This window comes from Coptis chinensis, chromosome 4 (assembly GCF_015680905.1).
Source record: "Coptis chinensis isolate HL-2020 chromosome 4, ASM1568090v1, whole genome shotgun sequence".
Lineage (NCBI taxonomy): Eukaryota > Viridiplantae > Streptophyta > Magnoliopsida > Ranunculales > Ranunculaceae > Coptis > Coptis chinensis.
This window is the reverse complement of record NC_141459.1, coordinates 34632398-34652955: the sequence shown is the minus strand read 5'-3', so window position 1 is coordinate 34652955 and position 20558 is coordinate 34632398. Positions and strand designations below refer to the sequence as shown.

General features: G+C 38.2%; 1 protein-coding gene and 1 pseudogene across 3 annotated transcripts; both read right to left on the bottom strand.

Moving 5' to 3' along the window:
- Window positions 1-2841: 2841 nt before the first annotated feature.
- LOC147503311 (interactor of constitutive active ROPs 3-like) lies at window positions 2842-7847 on the bottom strand. 3 transcript variants are annotated; one of them, XM_086608035.1, is made up of 5 exons: window positions 7780-7847; window positions 7522-7610; window positions 6235-6412; window positions 3150-4811; window positions 2842-3032 (listed from the first exon to the last, which is right to left on the bottom strand). In XM_086608035.1, the coding sequence occupies exons 2-4, from the start codon at window positions 7539-7541 to the stop codon at window positions 3159-3161; spliced, it is 1851 nt and encodes a 616-aa protein (XP_086464161.1). In that variant the 5' UTR covers window positions 7542-7610; window positions 7780-7847; the 3' UTR covers window positions 2842-3032; window positions 3150-3158. The 3 variants fall into 3 exon arrangements, with proteins under 3 accessions (XP_086464161.1, XP_086464163.1, XP_086464162.1); XM_086608037.1 differs by having other exon boundaries at window positions 7522-7601; window positions 7780-7834; XM_086608036.1 differs by lacking the exon at window positions 7780-7847 and adding an exon at window positions 7712-7755.
- Window positions 7848-18583: 10736 nt separating this feature from the next.
- LOC147503310 (proteasome subunit beta type-7-B pseudogene) lies at window positions 18584-20324 on the bottom strand (annotated as a pseudogene).
- Window positions 20325-20558: the final 234 nt, after the last annotated feature.

Here is a 20558-nt window from a genome sequence, read left to right as displayed (position 1 = left end):
TGTACCATCAGAATAGCTCAAAGCCCTCCATCTTAAAGAAGCAACTCCAAAAGTACCTGAAGAGCTTGAATCCTTGATACTTCGTCACCACCAACTGATGTAATAACAAGGCCTAAGTCTTCGCATAATCAAACTCATGCCACTATTAAGCAGATTTTAAGTGCACATTCTGCACGGGAATTGACTGTCAACTAGATTAAAAGTTGAGGCAAGTCTGTTGTTTGCAAAGCTATTATCAAAGAAGATGTGGTGAAGAAACCAATGAAACATTTTTTTTAGGAGTCTATTTTACATGTTTGTTTTGGTGGGATGATTTTCTCTTGGTTGCTCTTCCTAAAGAATGTTGTCATCGTCATCTTGCACATGCCCAAGCTAGAACATGGTGGTCATTAACCAAGTACACCCTTTTAATTATTAGATTCATATGCTTATTTTTATTTATTGGGTATTGAAGTGTTTACTGTAATGCATTTTGGGTGTTGTTGTTTTCGATTTAAATTGGGTATATTGGATAATTGAAGTATAGGTTTTGTGCTACTGAATCGATTATATTTGGATCTCAATATTGAGAAAGTGCACTGATTAACAAATTTTAATGAGCATTTTAAAGATGGGTTTAACCGGGTAACGTTAAATTAGAGTAATATTATGTAACACTATATAGAATTAGTTCATCACAATCTGGATTGAAGCCAATGTGTTTGGATTTTATTTTCCTCGCTTGGATGCTATTCGATTGTATAATTTGTCCTAACACTGAGAGAAGTTTGACTCGGGTCTACGAAGCTTTTAAATGATTAGCTATCAATATGTATTTAAGTGGACTTTGGGCTTTTGAGTTTTTAGCTATCTATGTAGCAAGTCCGGCCATCGGCCGGGCCAAATGGCTAGTGTTGTTAAATGTGGCGTTTGTGTCCTTGCAAGCTGGACAAGCTAACTTCGGGACCATTCAAAAGTCCATGGGTGGAGAATGTGATATGTCATATGTTTGTGCTAGTATTGGCCTCAGAGTCAATCACTGTGTAGAGACGTACAATCAATAACTCAGTATATAGATAAATGCACAACGAGTAGGTTTTTTTGTAGTTTAACGACAAATTTTTTTTAGGTTATGTAACTATAAAATTTGTACTATATAGATAAATGCACAACGAGTAGGTTTTTTTGTAGTTTAACGACAAATTTTTTTTAGGTTATGTAACTATAAAATTTGTACTACAAATTTTATTTAGGTTATGCAACTACAAAATTCTTGCATTCTATTGGATTATCAAAATGATTAGGCCCTCAGCTCGTGCAAGTAGAAATGGGTAGTTAAAGTAGGAAGGAAGTTTAGTGTTGTAGTTTCTTCTAATTATTCTTTGTAATACTAATTTCCTTACATAATCTCGTGAAACAAAGGTTGTCATGCATCTTATATTTGTTCTTGCTTTTATGTTTTGGATGCATTCACGGCAGTCAGACCTCTTCCGCGGATGTTTGGCTAGTCGAAGAACCAAGACAGTTCTACGTGATTTGTTATGATGTGGATGCAACTATGCAAGGACATTCTGTACGGCCATTGGTCATGTGACAAATTTACAAGCATATTTCTTTGTTGTTTCATGCCTACTTGTAGACTTCTCTTTCAGTCAAGTTGATGGGAATTGATGGGTTAGACCATCTTACAAACCAAAGACTTTTGATAGCAGTGGGACGATCTATTCTCAACGGAAAATTATGTCATACAATACAATGAATACTGGGAAGGGCTACTCGAACAATTCTGTCCTGACTGAATCAATTAGGTAATGCACATTTTGATCATGAAAACTGCAAAATTTTATATGAAAGTGCATTTATTTATTTTTTGGATTTTGATGGTGAATATTAGAAACATGTCTGTCACTTTCAGATGGTTCATTCGTTAGTTTCCTAAGCATTTTAAAAGGAACCAATGACAATTAACGCAAAATGGCCATTGTTTGGTTCAAAAAATTGAAGCCAATTCCGGTTACTTTTTTTTTTTTTCGATAAACCATACTTTTTAGGCTAAATCTACTGTGCGCGTGATGTATGGTGTGCCCTCACATCTGGGCCACTCATCCACAGGGGTGCATGTGTATTGCATCACAAAGTACTAATCCAAAGGCCCACTCTACTTTTTATTCATAAACTAGTACAACAAATACAACAAGCAAATAAGCCAAAGCAGATTACAGGGAACAAAAAACATAACAAGTATATTAAAAGTGAACCCAAGTAAACTTCTCCTAATAGCATCATCTCCAATCTGCCACCATCAAGCTTGAAATGCATTACCTGTATCCACCTTGCAACCAGCACTCTCATCCCTCCAATGCACAAAACTCCAACCAGCATCTTCCGAAACAAAGACCGAAAGGTCTCAAACCAAGACCCGAAGGTCCAAATCGTCAGATTAACACTTCCAAAAAGAAGTGTCCCACCAAGTGCACTACTGCAGCATGGTGGTGGCCTGACATTAATCCTTACCAAGGCATCTATACACCATGGCGTTAGGAGTGGAGGAGACGAAAACTGAGATTTGAACAGTAGAAGATGATAGGGGTAACTCAGCAAACACAACCTGCTTCCAATGACGAAAATGAAAAATCAAACTCTTGGGAGTCGACTTCAAACCGCTGCAAACGGTACCAGATCTGAACAACCAAAAGCCAGAACTATTCAAACCATATGAGAGATCCAATTCTGGTTACTTCAAAGTGTACATAAGCGAGACAAAAAGTTACTGTACTCGGACCCGAATATGGGGCATCTGCACAACTATACACAAGTTGCAAATGCTTGAAGGCCACAGAAAAGAAAATGAACAAAGAAAAGTTGTGCGCCAAAACAAATTGCAATGAAATTGTAATGCAAGGAAACAGAAAGGAGTCAGTTTCATGTCATTAAACAGAATGTGGCAACAAAAGGAAAACATATAACATTGCTTCCATGGAGTCTGCATATTTACTGTATTACCACAAACTCTACTGTAACAAAATGCGGCGTAGCCCAGCCTATCCAGGTTCCTGTAAAATGATAAAAAAAAAAAAGGTGATTATATTTTTCTATTATATTTTTGGTTGATTAGCTTCAAAATAAACTTTAGTTAAATTAAAAGCAATATAATGTGAGCAGCCTTGTACCTAGCACAACTATTTCTGGCCCTTTTTCCACAAACCACCTAGTTTCTTCAACATGTTTTTCTTCTTGGGGGAGTCGTCGTCCATATCTTCCGAGTAAGGCGAACAAATCTTTCCCGTGACAGGGTGGTAGTTGCTATCTAGTGATCCTGATCTGTCCATGCACTTTGCATTATTCCCAGCAGAAAGAACAGCTGCAGCTGCCTCAGCTGCCTTCCTCCACTGGTCGGAGTGTACCTTTAGCTTCCTCAACTCTGCTTCCATTTCTGCATTTGCAGCCTGAGCGGCTTCCAACTGCTCAGTTGCACGTTCCGCCCTCCTGCTACTCTTTTCGGCTTCCTCTGAAACATACTTAAGCTTCACCAGAGCCTCCTTCTCAGCAGCTCTTCTTGCTTCCGATTCAGCAAATGCCTCACCATTTATCGCACTCTCTGTTTCCCTCCTCTTGATTTCTGACTTGAGCATTTCGTTTTCCTCGGATATCATCTGCAGTTTTGTTTCCTTGTCCATCAAGCTCACTTTCAAATCTGCAATGTCAGCCCTAGATTTGTTTGCTTTCGTTTCAAGTTCAGGATCCCTTTGGATTGACACAGTCTTCTCAATCTTCTTGCTCAGCACCTCATTTTCCTCCAAAATGCTCTGCAATTCAGTCTCCTTGTCCATCAAGTTAGCCTTTAACTCTTCAATATGAGCTTTAGTTCTTTTAAGTTCACTCTCTAGTTCTGCTTCTCTCAGGTCTGCTTTGGATTTGACTTGCTCTACTAGTTCATAGGCACTATTAATTCTTATTGTTCCCTGGGTCTGCTCTTCCTGGTACTTGATCTCAGTTGCTTCTAGAGCAGACCTCAAATCTCCAACCTCTAACTTTAGAGATTTAAGTTCCACCCTTAGCTGTTCAGAATCCTGGGTCTCTCCAATTTCAATTGATTGCTGATTATCAACTAGAGTGTCACCCACATGGTTGCATCTAGCATTAGCTAGATCCACCTGTAGTCTGCTCACTAGTTCTTCTAGCGCATTGACACGAGTCCTTGACTGCTCTAAGTCCAAAGAAACAGCGTTCGTAGTATTAATGCCCTCTGATCGCATTGTCTCCACAGTTCTCTTTGCTGTTTCCAGTTGCCGTAAAGTATCACTGACCATTTCTTGGGCTTCAGCTTCTAATTTTTTGCAATTACTTAGCTCAACTGTCAGGTTCTCAATCACAGAATGGGTTTTTGCAAGATCTAGCTGTAAACTCTGGAGCTCGGTCTGGGTCTTTTCTGCGTACTTTGTCTGGACAGCCTCAGAGTCCACTACCATCTCTAACTGGAACTTCAACCTTTCGATTTCATTCAAGGCAGAGGACAAAGTTTCCGATTCCACTGAGTACTGCTTCTGCACGGCATCAAGCTCAGATTCCCATGCCTTGTCTCGCTCTTGAGAGATCTTGTGGAGTTCCTTGAGTCGATCTTCCTCTGAAGCAGACAGTGCTAGAAGCTGGCGTTGCGATTCCTCATGCTTCCCAGACAACGCGGTGAGCAGATTCTTAACTTCTTCAGCCTCCTGCTGTGCTTGCCTATGACATGACTCAGATGAACCCAGCTGGTCCTTTGTATTCTTCAGATCCTCTTGAAGTTGGGCAAGTTGAGATTCCAATTCAGAAATTCTACTTGGGCGCTTCCTCTGGGATTTGCTAAAGAATAGAATGTATCAGCAACTTCTAACAAACTTGTGACTTTAAAATATGGCTCCGCGATGAAAGAGTAAGAGAAATTTCACAAAGAAAGATGATTGTCAAATTGAGCATAGAGAATAACGTGACAAAGATGATAATAATAATCATAGAGCTTTTTTAAATACATGATGCACTGATAAATGCATTACTATATCAATAAAGTGGGATTTTATCCCAACGGCGTCGAAAGGCATTGTAATGTCTAAAAGTTACAAGTATGTTGGCATGTTGCACAGGAATGATTACATGATGAAGCAAAAATAATAATAATAATAATATATCACTTACACTCCAAATGGATAACTCCTCAAAAGAATTTTATAACTTTATTTGCATTTCCAGCATGATCAGATCCTAACTGTTTTCCTTACAGTTACTCTGCTTAGGAGATAACTAATAAAAATAATAGGCAACAGTAAAGTATCTACAAAGTTTATCAAGGGTTGGAATCACTCTATGTTACATGGACACGCCATATTTTAAAAAAATCCGTGTTGGATACGTATCAATGTGTGTGTGATATACCTCAAACTTTTATATTTCGCCGTGTTAGACACTTCGTATCCGTGTCAAATACGGACACATGTATCCGTGTCAATGTAACTTAGGAATCCCTCAACCAAGCTGGATGAGCTCAGAATAAATAAATATATTGATAAAATAGATAGGGGATGATGAACAATCAAGACCAAGCATCATTTGGGAAAGATAAGCACTACGGTGTACCTAGTATCTGTGTTTCAACAGAAAAGCATTTGTTTTACACAATAAGTTTTCACTTTTCAGTTCTTAAACACGATGGGCTCGAGTTAGTTTAATCTAGGCCAAATTACCAAAACATACGTCTTACTATTCCCAACTTTTCAGCTTGGGCAAACATATTACTCTTTTGAGATCATTAACAGCGTATCTTTATCTTTCTTCATTTGGTGCATCACCGTGTTTCCGTCAAAACACAGTTACCGGAATGTCGATTTGGACTTCATTGAAAAGGCTTGGTGGTGTCGAATAACTAATTTGTTCGAAAAAAGAAAAATATGCGACGTTCCATTGTACTTTGCGGTAATTTGGCCATTATTCTAGTTCAACTACTATAGGAAGAGAAGATTAACAAACTCTTAATTCATTTGAGTAATCAAAACAAAAACAAAAAAAACAAAACAAAAAAATACATGGGAATACCTAAAAAATAAAAACTTATAAGCACAGCAGAGTCAATTGAATCAACAGGCCCTTAGTACACTTAAACTAACAATATTATAAGGGGTCATTTTTTTTATAGCTTTGCAAGCTTAGATGAGACCTTTATGGATGACACTCATAAGTCAATAAGTGTTTGTACACAGGGAGTTGGAACAATAAAAAATGTACCTCAGACGCTGGACTTCTAGGTGACTTCCGCTCAGCGACTTTGGGGCTTCTATCTTTCGGTGTCCTGCTAGTTGGTTGTGAAGAGGTGGAGCCAGCTTCTGAACCAGTTGCCTTTAGCTGACGAGCAGTTCGAGGTGTCGCAGGGGATGTCTTTTGAGGCACTTCCAAAGTTCCACATCTGAAGTCATGAAATGACAATCCTTAAAAGAAATGTTTATGTATAATATAAGATACTTGGGCAAACAATTATTAAGAATTTAGAAAACTCGCATTATCCATATATTTCTACAGTGTTTGGTCCGAGACTACTCCAGATAATCAATATGTGCTTATCTGTTACTAGTGAAATAAATGCACACATGCCCTTGTGCAAGCCATCACTTGCTTGGACAAAATGCACTCACAAAAACTCAGGTTAGCCTCTTGTGGCTATGTTTTTAGTTTTATTTTGTTTATTTGTAATAGTAGGCTTTCATCTTTACCAAGCAAAAAAAAATAAAAAATGCACTCACAAAAATATACTGGTTAACTCCATTAACCATAAGGTCAACTATATGCAATTTTGGATAATGAAATTAGGCAACTTAGGACCTACAAACTTATTTTTCTCAGTTAAATGATAAAAATTTAGAACCTACAAATGGTAATTCAAAGATTGTTGTATTCAAGTTGAAGGCAAATCTAGCGTTTAAGGCCATGACAAATTGGTAACAAATACCTTTCGGAACATCTAATGGTTAAGGCCATGATGATAACACTTTATACCAAGTATTGCAGGGAAATCATTACATCTTTTAACTAGCTAGGACTATACCAGTTAAGTTTGTATGTGATTTTCTTCATTGACCATTTCATATGTATGCAGCTGATTCAAAAATATGAGAGAACACAAACATACAAAGAAGAAGATTTGTGAAGCTGAACAGTTCCATAAATATCAATAGTACACTAGAAAATGATTTGTCCAATTCAATAATGGTGTGCATAAAGCCCCATCCAATCAGGGTCAAGCTAGTAAATGGGCCCTCAAGAACCTAACCTCAAAATAGAACTAACAGAAGCTCAATTGTTTTTTTCTGCAAGCTCTACGACATTCTGTAGTAATTTAAAAAGTTTTACCATGATAACTAACCAAACTATACTGCAAACTAAGAAGCTACTGATCTTACCCAATTCTTTACACAGTAAAACAGTCCTATGGTTTTTATCAAGCAGCTATACCAAAGAACATTTATAAAGAGGCAAGATACAACAACAATGTTGGAGAGGAAGAAAAGTAGAGCTGACCTTGCTTTTGGTGTTTGCATTTTCTCCTCTCCTTGAGTTAGTTAAAATGTGGAAAGAAATATCAACTATCCCTGATCTCCCTGATCTGCCTGCAACAGTACACAAGTCACAAGGTTATTAAAGATGGCACAAGAATTCAGTGTTTTTCTGCACATTGTACATGAACACATTAATGCCTGGTGACAGGCACCTATCACCATAATAAATTAGAATCCAGATACACCAACTCCCAACTTTTCAAAGAATCCAAAGTATTACCATAATTTACCACCAAATCATAGAAAATGAAAAAGTGAAAACGTTTAGGTTTCATCATATTAAAGTTTGTGATGGTTACTGGTTGGTAAAGATAACCTTTTTATCAGACATACATACCATAGTACAAAATATCGGGATATGGCAAAATATCGACCTCTGATTTATGGATATGTATCGTGGATATATCCCCCTATGTAGGGATATATTACATTTTGGTATTTGTAAATATCGTGGATATATCGAGATATATCGATAAATATCGACAAATATCCACAGACTATGTGTGGGTATTTCTGACTGCAAATATCATAGATATATCGCGATATATCGACAAATATCGATAAATATCCACAAATATCGACAAATATCGACAAATATTTATATTTTCTTTGAATGTGGTCATTATAAATGTTGAATTTGATCAGTCTTTACAAGTGTGAATAATGGAGAAAATTGTGATGGGTCGAGTTTTAACTGAGCTCGCTTTGGGACGAGCTGCCTACATATCAAGATTTTGTGATGAACTTGAATCAAATCAGACATTGTTCCCCCCTTTCCTCTGTCAGCTCAAGTCCCTGTCTTGATGAGAATAAATGAGCTTTTAGCTAGTATATTTATAAGCGCGACTGATGCTACGACTTCAACTAACACGCCTACGTTGGCGTTCTTGCCCGTTATTCGTGCATGTGCGGGTTGTCACCTGGCTCGGGCCGAGGTGTTATGTTGTAACGATCTATCATGAGTCCGGAGGTTATCACCTCGTTCTAGACAAGGTGTTATATTATAACGATCTTCCATGAGTTTTTCCTCGATTAGTGTTGGACCGTGCATAATATATATAAATATATTATTCCCTCACGATCATACTTTTAATATAAATTACTCTCTAATACTCAAAAATACACCTCGGAATTCCTACATATTACATTGACTTTTCATTCTTTAACAATGAATCTTGAATTTTTTTCTACATATTACAATACTTGTTGCACTGAAATGTTCAATCATATAAAGCGATCTATTAGATCTTCATTTGTGATTGAATCCATGATGAGAGCGTGAAGGCCCTCAGAACCCCGATGTCCATAGATGTCTCCTATATGAATCTATCCAACACTCTAACGCGTCTTGAGGCGACCAACACAACTCCAATCCACTTCATTAGTTGTCAATATGGCGTGTTCAATTACATCACTTGCCAAAACTATGCTCCCACTAGTATCCTCCCCATCATCGCCATAAACCGCATCCATCATCTTGATCGGGCAATCTACAACATATTGTAGCCCTTTGGTTGAAGCCGGGATTTTACATCCTTCAATGGAGGTTGTTATTTGGGGACAATAGGGGAAGCATAAATAAAACGAGAATAGAATGGTCTTGGTTCGTCCTCACCCTTGATGGAAAGAAGGTACTTTCGAGAAGATCCGAGCCTTTAGCATGCGTGCAAAGGTGATTCCACCAAGTACTTCCCAACAAATAACACCGAATCGAAAAAGATCCTCTCCTTTTCTATGATCATGATCCTTTTCCTCTTGCAAGAACTCTAGAACCTTACCCATCGCCTCTCGCTCGGACCATTGACCATCATTATTCCCATGCTTTTATCAATATAACTCTCATTGATTTGAGGCGTTTTACTGGCGAGACCGATTTCATCATCTTTTCGGTTTGAGACTAATTTCATCATCTTTTCTTATGATGATTCCTTCACGTATGAATCTTCAAAGACAGATCTGGCGCAGACAACAAGAACAACTAGCCCTAGCATTTCGGAGAGATAAGAGATAAGAGAACGAAGATAACAATAAAAAATGCGATCATTGAATACCAAAGACACGTGGCATCTTTAATTATTACAAAACTCTAGACGTGATATAGACCAACTAAGCAAAACCTAAACTACACAGAGACGGAAAAATCTTACAAAAATTTCGGTAGTTTCCTCTGTATTTTCGATATTTCATAAATTTAAATCCTGTCATAACCTTCAAATCCAATAAAACTACACTCAACTACTAAAAGAAATACTGATTCGCAGAACCGGCTACTTAACCATCTCGACTAGTGCCAGTTAAGTCAAGTAACCAATCCTCGAATCAAAAAAATCCTACAAAAATTTCGGCAGAATTTCCTCTGTATTTTCAACATTTCATTAACTTAAATCCTGTCATAACTTGGAAATCCAATAAAACTACACCCAACTACTAAAAGATATACTGATTCATAGAACCGGCTACTTAACCATCTCGACTAATGCCAGTTAAGTCAAGTAACCAACCCTCGAATCAAATATCGACAAATTCAAGCTAACTAGAGGAAGGAACAGCTTGGTTCAAATTTCACTTTCGGGGCTCAAAGTAGAGGAATAAAATTTCAAAATTGTTACGACTTTCTACTTATGTTGATTTCCACAATTCCAAACACATATGAAATGATAAACTAGCTAGATTAAGAATTGAAAGAAAGCAAGTCAAATAAGTGAATAACATATGTGAAATTTGGAAGGTAATTCTTTCAAGACAAGCTATAGATTTTAAGAAACAAACCTATAGATTTCAAGATAGCTACTCTTAGAAGTTAAAATAAGGTTGATAAGCTAATAGAATCCTTAAGGGATAAGCAAGTAACGGGGGCATCAATCAAGAGCAACGAGCATGCGCAACTAAAAATCGGGATAACTACAAATTATAAGACCTTTTGGTTCTGTGGTTGTGAAACGAGTCATAATTACCAACGAGTAAGCATCTTCATTCACCTCTTGGCTCGAGAAACATAAGCTAGTATGAACTTGCAGCAGGTTTACTTCTCTGAAGGAAAAGTTGGTTCCAAGATCATCAAAAAGTGGAGAGATGCTATCTTTGTTGAAAGCATCTGATCGTCAAGAAATTCAAAAAGATGCAATTGTAACTAAGAAATAAGCAAGCCCAACACTACATTAAGAAGAAAACATATGAAATTGAAGGATATAAATATCAGCTCCAAGAACCAGATCAAATCCCCCTGGATACTAATCTGAAATTTGTTTTATATGATTGTCATCTCCCTATTCTAGCTTCTCTGCTGCCAATCCTAAGTACAAGTGTCCATCAAAGACAAAGCTTATCAATATAGCTTATTTTTGTTACTAGACACTCGACTTAATTAAAACAAATAAAACCCCATAGGAAGATTATTGTTTTCTCCTTACCAGAACAATTACTACGGCATTCCGAAGCTACATGGAGCTCTACATTTTTCTTCAAGATCTAAGTGGCTCACCAAAAACATAACAATTACAACTAATCCATAGACATAAAGAACTCACAAAAAACATAGCGATATTTTTGTACTATGACTCAAACTTTATTCAAAACCAACAGAGAGGTCGACACTCCAAACCATTAAACATGATAAAAACCGACACCAATACAAAAACACTTTTTAACTTTATTCCAAACCAACAGAGGTCGACACTCCAAAACCATTACAAAAAGACTCATGTCGAATGATTTCATGACCTTCTTGTATGCCTTTGACACCATGTAATGTCGATTCAAAAAGAAAATCATTACAATCTTGGTTCCAAGTGAGGGTTTGGCGAACCAATTCTTAAAGTTTTCCACGCATTACAAATCATCCGACCGATCCAAGTTCTTGCCACACAATTGAAAGTAACCAATAATCGGATACCCAGTTCCTCAACAACGGGTCGACTTCGGAGGTTCCCATACAGTTCCCCATGCGGTCGAGGCATGTCCACACTATGGTCCGAGAATGGGTGAACATCTTCCATACTTTGGTCCTTTTCATTCCGCCCTCCATAAGAATGACGAGGAGGTGCATATTGTTCGAAGGTAGCACAAATGTAGATTGATAGAATACTTTCGAGATGGAGCATTCCAATCTCCATAAGGCCGAGGGGACGATATTGTTCCGGAAGAAGTAAGCATAGGTGGAAGCGATAGAGTATGCTTGAGGATCATTCCAATTCCCATAATATTGAGAACGTGAATATTCTTTTGGAGGATTCGCATATGAAGAGTCTGTAGAATATTCAACCATATTTGAACCAGTAGAAGAATATCCATAAGGTTGATCGTAAGAAAACAATCCTCCAAATTGGCCCGCCAACGAGTCCACAGACATCTCGACCACGATGAAGCGACCGCGCCCATAAAACAATTCTTTGGAGTCCGTGCTTTGTGTAGGATCTGCTCTCCTTTGTCGACCTTTTCTTTGATGAGATCCTCGTTGGGCGGAAGCACCATGGTCAGAGTCTTGAGTTGCATGGTCAAACCCATCCTCTTCAGTAAAGTATACTCTCTATTATTATCACCGGCCTTTGTGAGGAACCACCGGTTTGCTTGTTGAGACCAACAACGGTCATCCACCCCTACCACTTGGTGGTATGAGGAACCACCCCTTGATTGTTGTGAGGATCCACCCTCCCTGCATTGAGGACCACCCCTTGCGATGACCTTGGTGTCTGTCACCCGTTTGACCCAACACCACCACCAATGGAAACTCTAGGTTGTTGTGGATCGAACCCCCATCATTACCATCAAAACACGGAGGACCACCACCACCTACTCGACTCGGACCAATCGCCATCTCCACGACCACCACCACCTCCTCGACTTTGACCACTAGACGAACTTGAAAGATGATCATCATCAAAACCGGAGGGACCACCACCACCTACTTTCGACTTCGGACCACTACCATCTCCACGACCACCACCACCTCCTCGACTTGGACCACCGGGAACGAACCCCGAGCATGATCATCATCAAAACCGGAGGACCACCACCACCTACTCGACTCGGACCACTACCATCTCCACAACCACCACTACCTCCTCGACTAGGCCCATCGGCATCGAACTTGAATGCATGATCATCATCATCATCATCGCTTATCGTTATCGTCATCAACAACATTGTAAGCATTATCGTGCTCCCCATCACTAAGCATTCTCCATGCGATCGGGGATCATAATATGTTTCACCATCAAGTTGAGTGTCATTAGGAGATTGAAATGCTTCAAAGTTATCCTCGAGTTGATTCTGAACGGGTTCCCGATTTCCATCTATTGGCACACCGTTTGCTCTGCAATGTATGAATTAGGACAACCGCTTTCATCTAATAATGCCTCCGGGGTTCTCTCTCACATCGATCCAATCAAAATAGGACGGTCGAGTCATTATCGACCGGGTACAATGATGATGTGAGTCCAAGATCTTCTTCTCTTCTTCAAATTGGTTCTTTAGTTGGACATGCTTGCTTTTCGATTCGAAGGTTGTAGTGGACAAAGACTTCGATCCTCCAAAGTGACTTCGGTTCTCGAAGTTTCAACGTTCGCCGAAAGTATATGAATCCAAACGTGCTCCAATTCCTCTCACATCCGGATGATGACGAGGTAGTTTGTGAGAGGATCCGTTATAGCTAACGTTTTCAAGTGGTCAACATAACCGTCTTCAACATTCATCCACCAATCACGGTTTGCGTCGATGAAAAAAATGTAGACCATATTATATAATTTTGTATGGACTAAAACTAGAATAGGTCGGTTACAAGTTCAGTAGTGGGTTAACAATGAAACTAACCCTAATGACTTTGGTTCTTCCATATACAAGGATTGGGCGCAGAGAATACCCCCGTTTAAGCCTCGATAAAGCTTTACATTCATTTAAGCAAGCCAATTGATCCGATAGGTTTAGGATCAATTGGTTAATGATGGTCTGCATTTCTTTGAGGAGAACTCCCCATCATCGCAACATTTTCACTTATCGGGGCCGTAAATTACGGGATTAAGGTAGTGTGCTTTACAAGCAAATTTGTAGCATATTAGCTTACAACAGCTTATGGTACAATTAAATAAACCTCGAAAGTTAACAAAAATATTACCGGCTTTGTGTAATGGGTGCCCCAATTAGTTGTTTCTACCTCCTCTTAATGATTCCAACAATCCATTCAGCGGCGAATCTTCCTCCGAACTTGCTTTCGATTGTTATTTCTACCCATCGTGTAAAAATGGCATGGTGGGTTTATCATCCCTATCCACCTTCCAAAATAAAACCACAATGGGTTCTAATACGTGCTAAATCCCTTCACATTCGCGCCAAAATTCTCGGTTGGTTTATAATATCCTCGACCATCATCATCCTGACTGTAGGATTATCATTCTTGATTTCAAGATATCCTTCTAAGTAAACATTGGACCGGAGCTTGTTCTTTTCTTGAAGAAACTTTTCAATGCCATGTAATTATCGGCAAATCTAGTTGGACCAAATTTCGGACTAAGTCTCCACCACACACTTCCCTCATAAGGGGAAACAACTTCGAGTGGTTATAAATGAAAGGCGTGATATCCTTCACGATCAAGGATTGCTTTTCGTCGACACTCGAGAAAATTCTTTCAAGATAAGGTCTATAGAATGAGCGCAGCATGGGGGGTCCGAAAAGGTTATACCCTATTGTACATGAAGTAGTTTAGTAGGCGGTTCATACAAAACCTATTTGCAAAAGGAATCTAAAATGAGAGAATAAAACTTATTTGTAAGTATACCATTTTCTCTTTGCAAAGCATCTCTCCAAATTTCTTCAAATTAAGCCCGTTGTCCGTTACAATCGAACAACATTCTCCTTGCCAACCTTGTCAACAACACGCCTCATGTGTTTTGATGAAAGTGGCGGTGATCTTTCTTGTGTTTTTAGATAGATCAACGGACGAATCAAAAGTCATGAGCCCATCCGCAATACACCATGAAGTTCATCAAGCACTATCATCCGCGTTGGACTAGTCCAAGAATCACACATAACGGTGACACCATATGTAGACCATTTTATTTTCATATGGTCAATATACAATCCGTCGACTCTGCGCTTTAAGCCTCGCAACTCTAAATTTAGTAGGCGATAGATAGTCAAGGAGGGTCACTCCAAGACCAAGACCGACATGCCTCATCGAACATCGGCTTATAATATGGGGTTGTTGGCAACGCATTTGGAGACAAGTTTCCCCAAAGTACAAATCTAGCCACAACGGTTGTTCTAAACACCCCAACTTTTTGACTTACCGGGGGTCAAGGCGTCATCGGTGGGACGGATGGTTGATTAACATCGCCTTCTCGGCGAATCAACATCAATAAGCTCGGGATACCTAGTGCTCTTGAATCGGGAGAAGAAAGACATAAGACCTTTGCGCTTTCGAGCTTGTGCTTGGAACATTGGAGTTCTCTCGGTTTGGACCCTCCTATCCCACGAGCCCGCCTCGAACCTCTCTCGTGACTCATCTCTAGATTGTTCTTGGAGCCATCTCGAACTTCGTTGTCATCCTCGTCCCGAAGTCTTCCAGGAGGGTGTGCATGCATGGCGACTCTATAATGTTCTTGAGCTATGTTTTTCCATTTCTCTTCTCAATTCGGGACTCGATTATTTGTCGGAACATGTCTCGAATTTCCTTTCCACACTTCAAACATTTCTCAACATTTTTGTTCCTCCCGCCAAGATGTACTTTCACGCCTTGTAATGCCACCTCCAAATTAAAATCTTATCACGATGTTTGCAGACATGCCCGTTTTATTTCGGGGATACGGATAAGCGTGGTCCCACCGATATCAAATCCGCTTTGGCATTTCTATCCTCATTTATCACAAACGAGAATAATTTAATATATACATCAAACCAAAACATAATTAAATTTGATGATTCCTATTTAAAAATACATTGATCAAGTCACGTGGTATGGTCCTATAACTCAAATTCCAATGTTGCCTTAATTGTGTCTAACTCTTTTTTCTACATTTAATTCTAATAGTCAAGCATCAAAATATTAACAATATCAAACAATTACAATCGAGTTAGAAACCGCATCCGGCCTTGTGATCGAATTAACCAATCTTTAAACAAGTAGGAACTCTCGGATCACCCGTAGGTGCCGTGTTACGGACCAAACCAGTACTTTGAGTGATATCAAGAATATTCCAATGCTAACTCTGTACTTTTATTGATATTCCAATGTTGCCTTAACTGTGTCGGGCGCTTTTCCTACATCTCATTCTAATATTCATGCATCAACCAATGCTAATCATATTTTCCCTGTACTTAGAAATAACGGTATAAATCATTTAGCCAATTTTACCATTGCATTATATTTTTAACACTAACTTGCTTGTTTATAAAACAAAATAACTAAAAATATTTTGACAGAGTTTCCTTTGTTTATTCAACTTTTTGACCACCTGTATTATGCCTAAAATACTCATATAGTAAAATAATGAAAAAAAACAATAACAACAACAACAACAAAAAAGACAAACATAAATTCTATAACTATCAGTTCATCCATAGAATCTAAATACCAAGTTAAATTACATTAGCCATTCAAATTAATTTAAAGTCATGCACAAATAAAATATAAAAAACATATAACCTGCACACTTGATAATTAAACCAAGAATAAATCCTAACACTACCTAATATACAAACCAAATGACTTTACCATGGCACACAACCAAAAAACATATCCCTTATATGCATACAAACACCCATTAATTTCAGTTGTTGCAAAAACCACACAACAAGCAACAAATAAAAATAAAATATAAAATGAAATGGGTAGAAGTTTTACCTCAAGAGAATCACAAGCCAACTCCACTACTACAAATCAAACTCCACTCACCAAATTAATGACAAACTCCACTACTTTTGCACAACAATGAAATGGGTTATTTGAATTATTCTTACTAATAAATGCTCGATTTTCTCACTCATAATACTAGAAAAATTGATATTTCTTTGGAAAAAAAACGACATACCTAGTACCTAGAATAACAACCAAAAAGTGGAGAAGAACAAACCACCGAGATAACCGCGAAATTACCTAGAGTCTGCAACAACTAAGTTTTCAAATTGTGCTTATCTTTGCAAAATAGAAAAACAAGCAACCAGAACATACTTGTATTGCTAAAGTTTTTAAATTGTTGTCGACAATTGTTTTAAAGGCTTCAATTATAATTTTCATCTCAATTACTATAATATGTTCACATCTACCCCTTTGGATGTAGCTTGGTACACATCAATTCATGAAAGAGTTTGCTCTACCCTCAAAGACAAGGACCAAAGATAGGTACAATCCTCTTCTAGATGATTTCAAGAATACAAAATATCTTATGATATACATAACTCAAATATAAAACCACCACTTAACATCACATTCTAAAAAAAAATTGGCAAAGTTTCCTTTGTATTTTCAACATTTCATAAATTTAAAACCTGTCATAACTTGCACACTTTATAATTAAACTAAGAATAAATCATAACACTACCTAAATATACAAACCAAATGACTTTAATTACCATGGCAAACAACCAAAACATATACCTTATATACATGTTACCTTATAAAAACATTTATTAAGTACCTATGTTATTGCTTCTTTGACTTCTTTGACTGAATAGTATTTGGGTAAATACCATTTAATGTTGTAACAAACAACTAAGAGTAAATAAAACTAGTATATCTGAATGGGTGGGTAAGTTTTACCTCAAGAGAATCGAAACCAACTCCACTACTACAAATCAATGTATGCGAAATGGTAACCTAAAACGGATAAATGTACAAAGTGTTACTCAATTTTGTTTTCATTACAAGCAAAACAAAGATAGGGTCATATATTAACCTCTTCTTCGAAATCGTCTCACTCAAATAATAGTTGCTTGGCCACCTCTATCCCGCAGAATGGGACTCAAATGATTTAAGATTAGTAGCACAAGATAGATGAAGCAAAAAGCAGTCATTTAGGGGAGCCGTGGAGAATTACATGAGAATTGAAAAATATTTCTAATGGATCTCATTTAAAATAGGCTTGCCAAAAAAAATAAAAAAATTCCAATGACTAATCTATACTATCTACCAAAAAGCGATGTTCCTTATCGTCTTCTCGTCTTATTATATCATAAATGAAATTCATATCATATTTCATATAGCAAAGCGATACTCGAACCCACCAAAGCAAGATACGACCTTCTTTTTTATTTATAGTATCGCTTATCGTGGACTTTGGAATAAGGCGGTTCAAACGAGTCGCAGTAGCTTATCGTAGTTCCACATGCGATATGCTTGGCCGCAAGTAGTGTAGTTGCTTATTTGTAGTGAACTAGGATAAGCGTTAACACACAAGATAGAAGGAAGCGACAAAGCACCCGTAGAAACCTATGGGGCGACCCCGGTTGGTAGGGGAGAATATTCGAGGAGCCGGGAGTCTCGATCTGGCGAGAAAGCACCAATAGCAATAGCCATAGGGGCGAGATCCCGATGTTAAATAAAGCGTGATTCCGACCTCCGGTTGCATGGACTCCCGCCCTTCCGATTCGAGAACAAATAGCCCCTATACCTATTCATTCCGCCAGATTCAAGGTTTATGCTTCTCCCAGCCAGACCACCTTGATAGAGTAAAACCTCTCGCCTCTAACTAAAGCACGGAAAACTACTACTTTTAAAGCCTTAAGCTAGAAAGTCCCGCCATCTATATTCAAGGAGCACCACCTTTTCTTTGATGGGAGACATTGCTTTCGTTCCGTGCTTAATCACACATACGTTTTTCTCTACCGTTTTATCGTGTGCTATTGTTTTTTAGAGCATCACGTAATCAAGTGGTTATTTAAAATTCGTTGCAATGTTCAAACCGTATATAAAAAAGTCTTCGGACCATACTACGGTAAAGCATTTCTTTTCTCCTTGAAAGTCGGGTTATTTCACTCTTCCATTTCATCTCTCCTTCGCCAACACCGGGTTAAGCCATCAACGGGATAATCCTAGTCAACAAAACATCGGTTTGACCCTTGCAAAAGAGTAACCCTTTGAAATGACATAAGTCGCGAGGATTTGGCAACCGGTAATTCCTCAAGTAATCCGTCTTCCCCTTAGTTATCATCACGAAACATCAACATTGCTACCACTTCCCAAATCATTAAAAATGCCTCGCACATATTGCCTTGCAAACAAGCTTAATACCTTTATCTCTAGAAAGGCCTTTTTTGTAGTTTGACTCAAACATAGCCATTCGCGACCAAAGAACCCGAGCCCATTGTCGATAAGGAAGTGTATCGGTCGACCCACGAGGATATATAGTATGCAAATGAGGTCCAAGTAATATCAACTCCACCAAGTACCAAAGCAAAGACACTCACATGTCCTTGATAACCGAAAAGGTGAGTCTTTAATAGTGTAAAAAGGCAGAACAACCCTCGACTCACGACCGGTTACTTTGGCGGTGTAATGCTATCTAATGGTGACCATGTATGTAATCGCCTCGGTATCGCAGCCAGTCCCAGCTCCACAACAATATATATTAGGTGCCATATAATGAATCTTCTCACAATTCTTATCAAAGAACTATAGGTCCCTCGGTAGCTCTTTGTATCCGCTCCAAGTATAATTCCATCCCGGAAAACTAGGCCGGCGATAGTGGTACCGGTTTTATGATAAGTTGGAGGTTTGAAACCAGATTTAGACATTAACATCTCATTTGTTCTACATAGATCGAAATTGAATCCACCTTGATCAATCGGCTGGCGATACTTTCCCCATTTCTGTTTTTTAGTGTGGATCTTCGTGCGCTATTGTTAGCTAGCCGGTAAAGATATGGTTGAGTTGCGGCTAACGCCTTCTGCTCATTCTATTGTGTTTGATCGAACAAACACTACTATCACAGCGCCCCTTCACCCGAATTGTAGTAGTTTTAGTGTGCCCTAATGAATGGAAAAAATCTATTAACCTGGGCAACTCCTACTAGTTCGTTTAGTTTCTTCTTTATCGCTTGTCTGAACCCAAAAGGGGGTTGAAGGATTCAATATCCCTCTCCAACCAAGTATGGCGATCCCCTTACCAGGAAAAAATATCGAGCTATTCTCGACCTTTACCAAGTATATCGAGATATTCAATATCGAGCTATTCTCGATCCCTTTACCAAGTATATCGAGCTATTCTTGACCTTTTGGGTCTCCGTTTGTCCCAGCCCTTGTTACCCAGTAGATTCATAAGCTCTATTTGTTTATTCCAAAGTTCATATCTATATTCATTTTCTGTGATGGTCCTTGTATCATTTGGATTTAGTAAGCTATCTCACTTGGACAATGATACCAAGGAAGGGGAAGGACCAACATACTAGGCGGGATAAAAATTGTTGATCGATAACGTATTAGACTGAAAATATACGTAAGAATAAAATATGTTCCTAATCACATAATATCATGTCAAACAAATATATGTATTTCTTTTTAAAATAGAAGTCATCAACTTTCCGCTTTCTTTGGAAATTCTAATTTAAAACTTGTCATTCTCCCAAAGTAGATAACACTCTACGCTAAATACTAAATACAAAATATTTTATATTACCTCCTCTCGTTTAAATGCTTTGGCGTTAGGGACCTACGAGAATGGTTCATCTGACAAAGACTACAAAGGAAAGAACGCGAGCCCTGAAAAATGATATTGAGACCAATGTTTATACATGATTCAGTTTAGATCTAGAGCATTTGTACGCAAGAATTGGAAGCATTACTACTTCAAATGTAAACGTCTTTTAGCCTACGACATCATGCATTTTCACCCAAACGAAGATCAACTTGAATCCACACATTGGAAAACAATGAATAAAATGCGACAAAGACAACAACATGTCAACATAAACCTAACATCAAGTCATAGTAATTACATTGATAATCCATTTTCAAAAGAGTTACAACTGGAACTGAAAAAAGACTGGATTTTCTTAATGTTTACATGTGGTTTA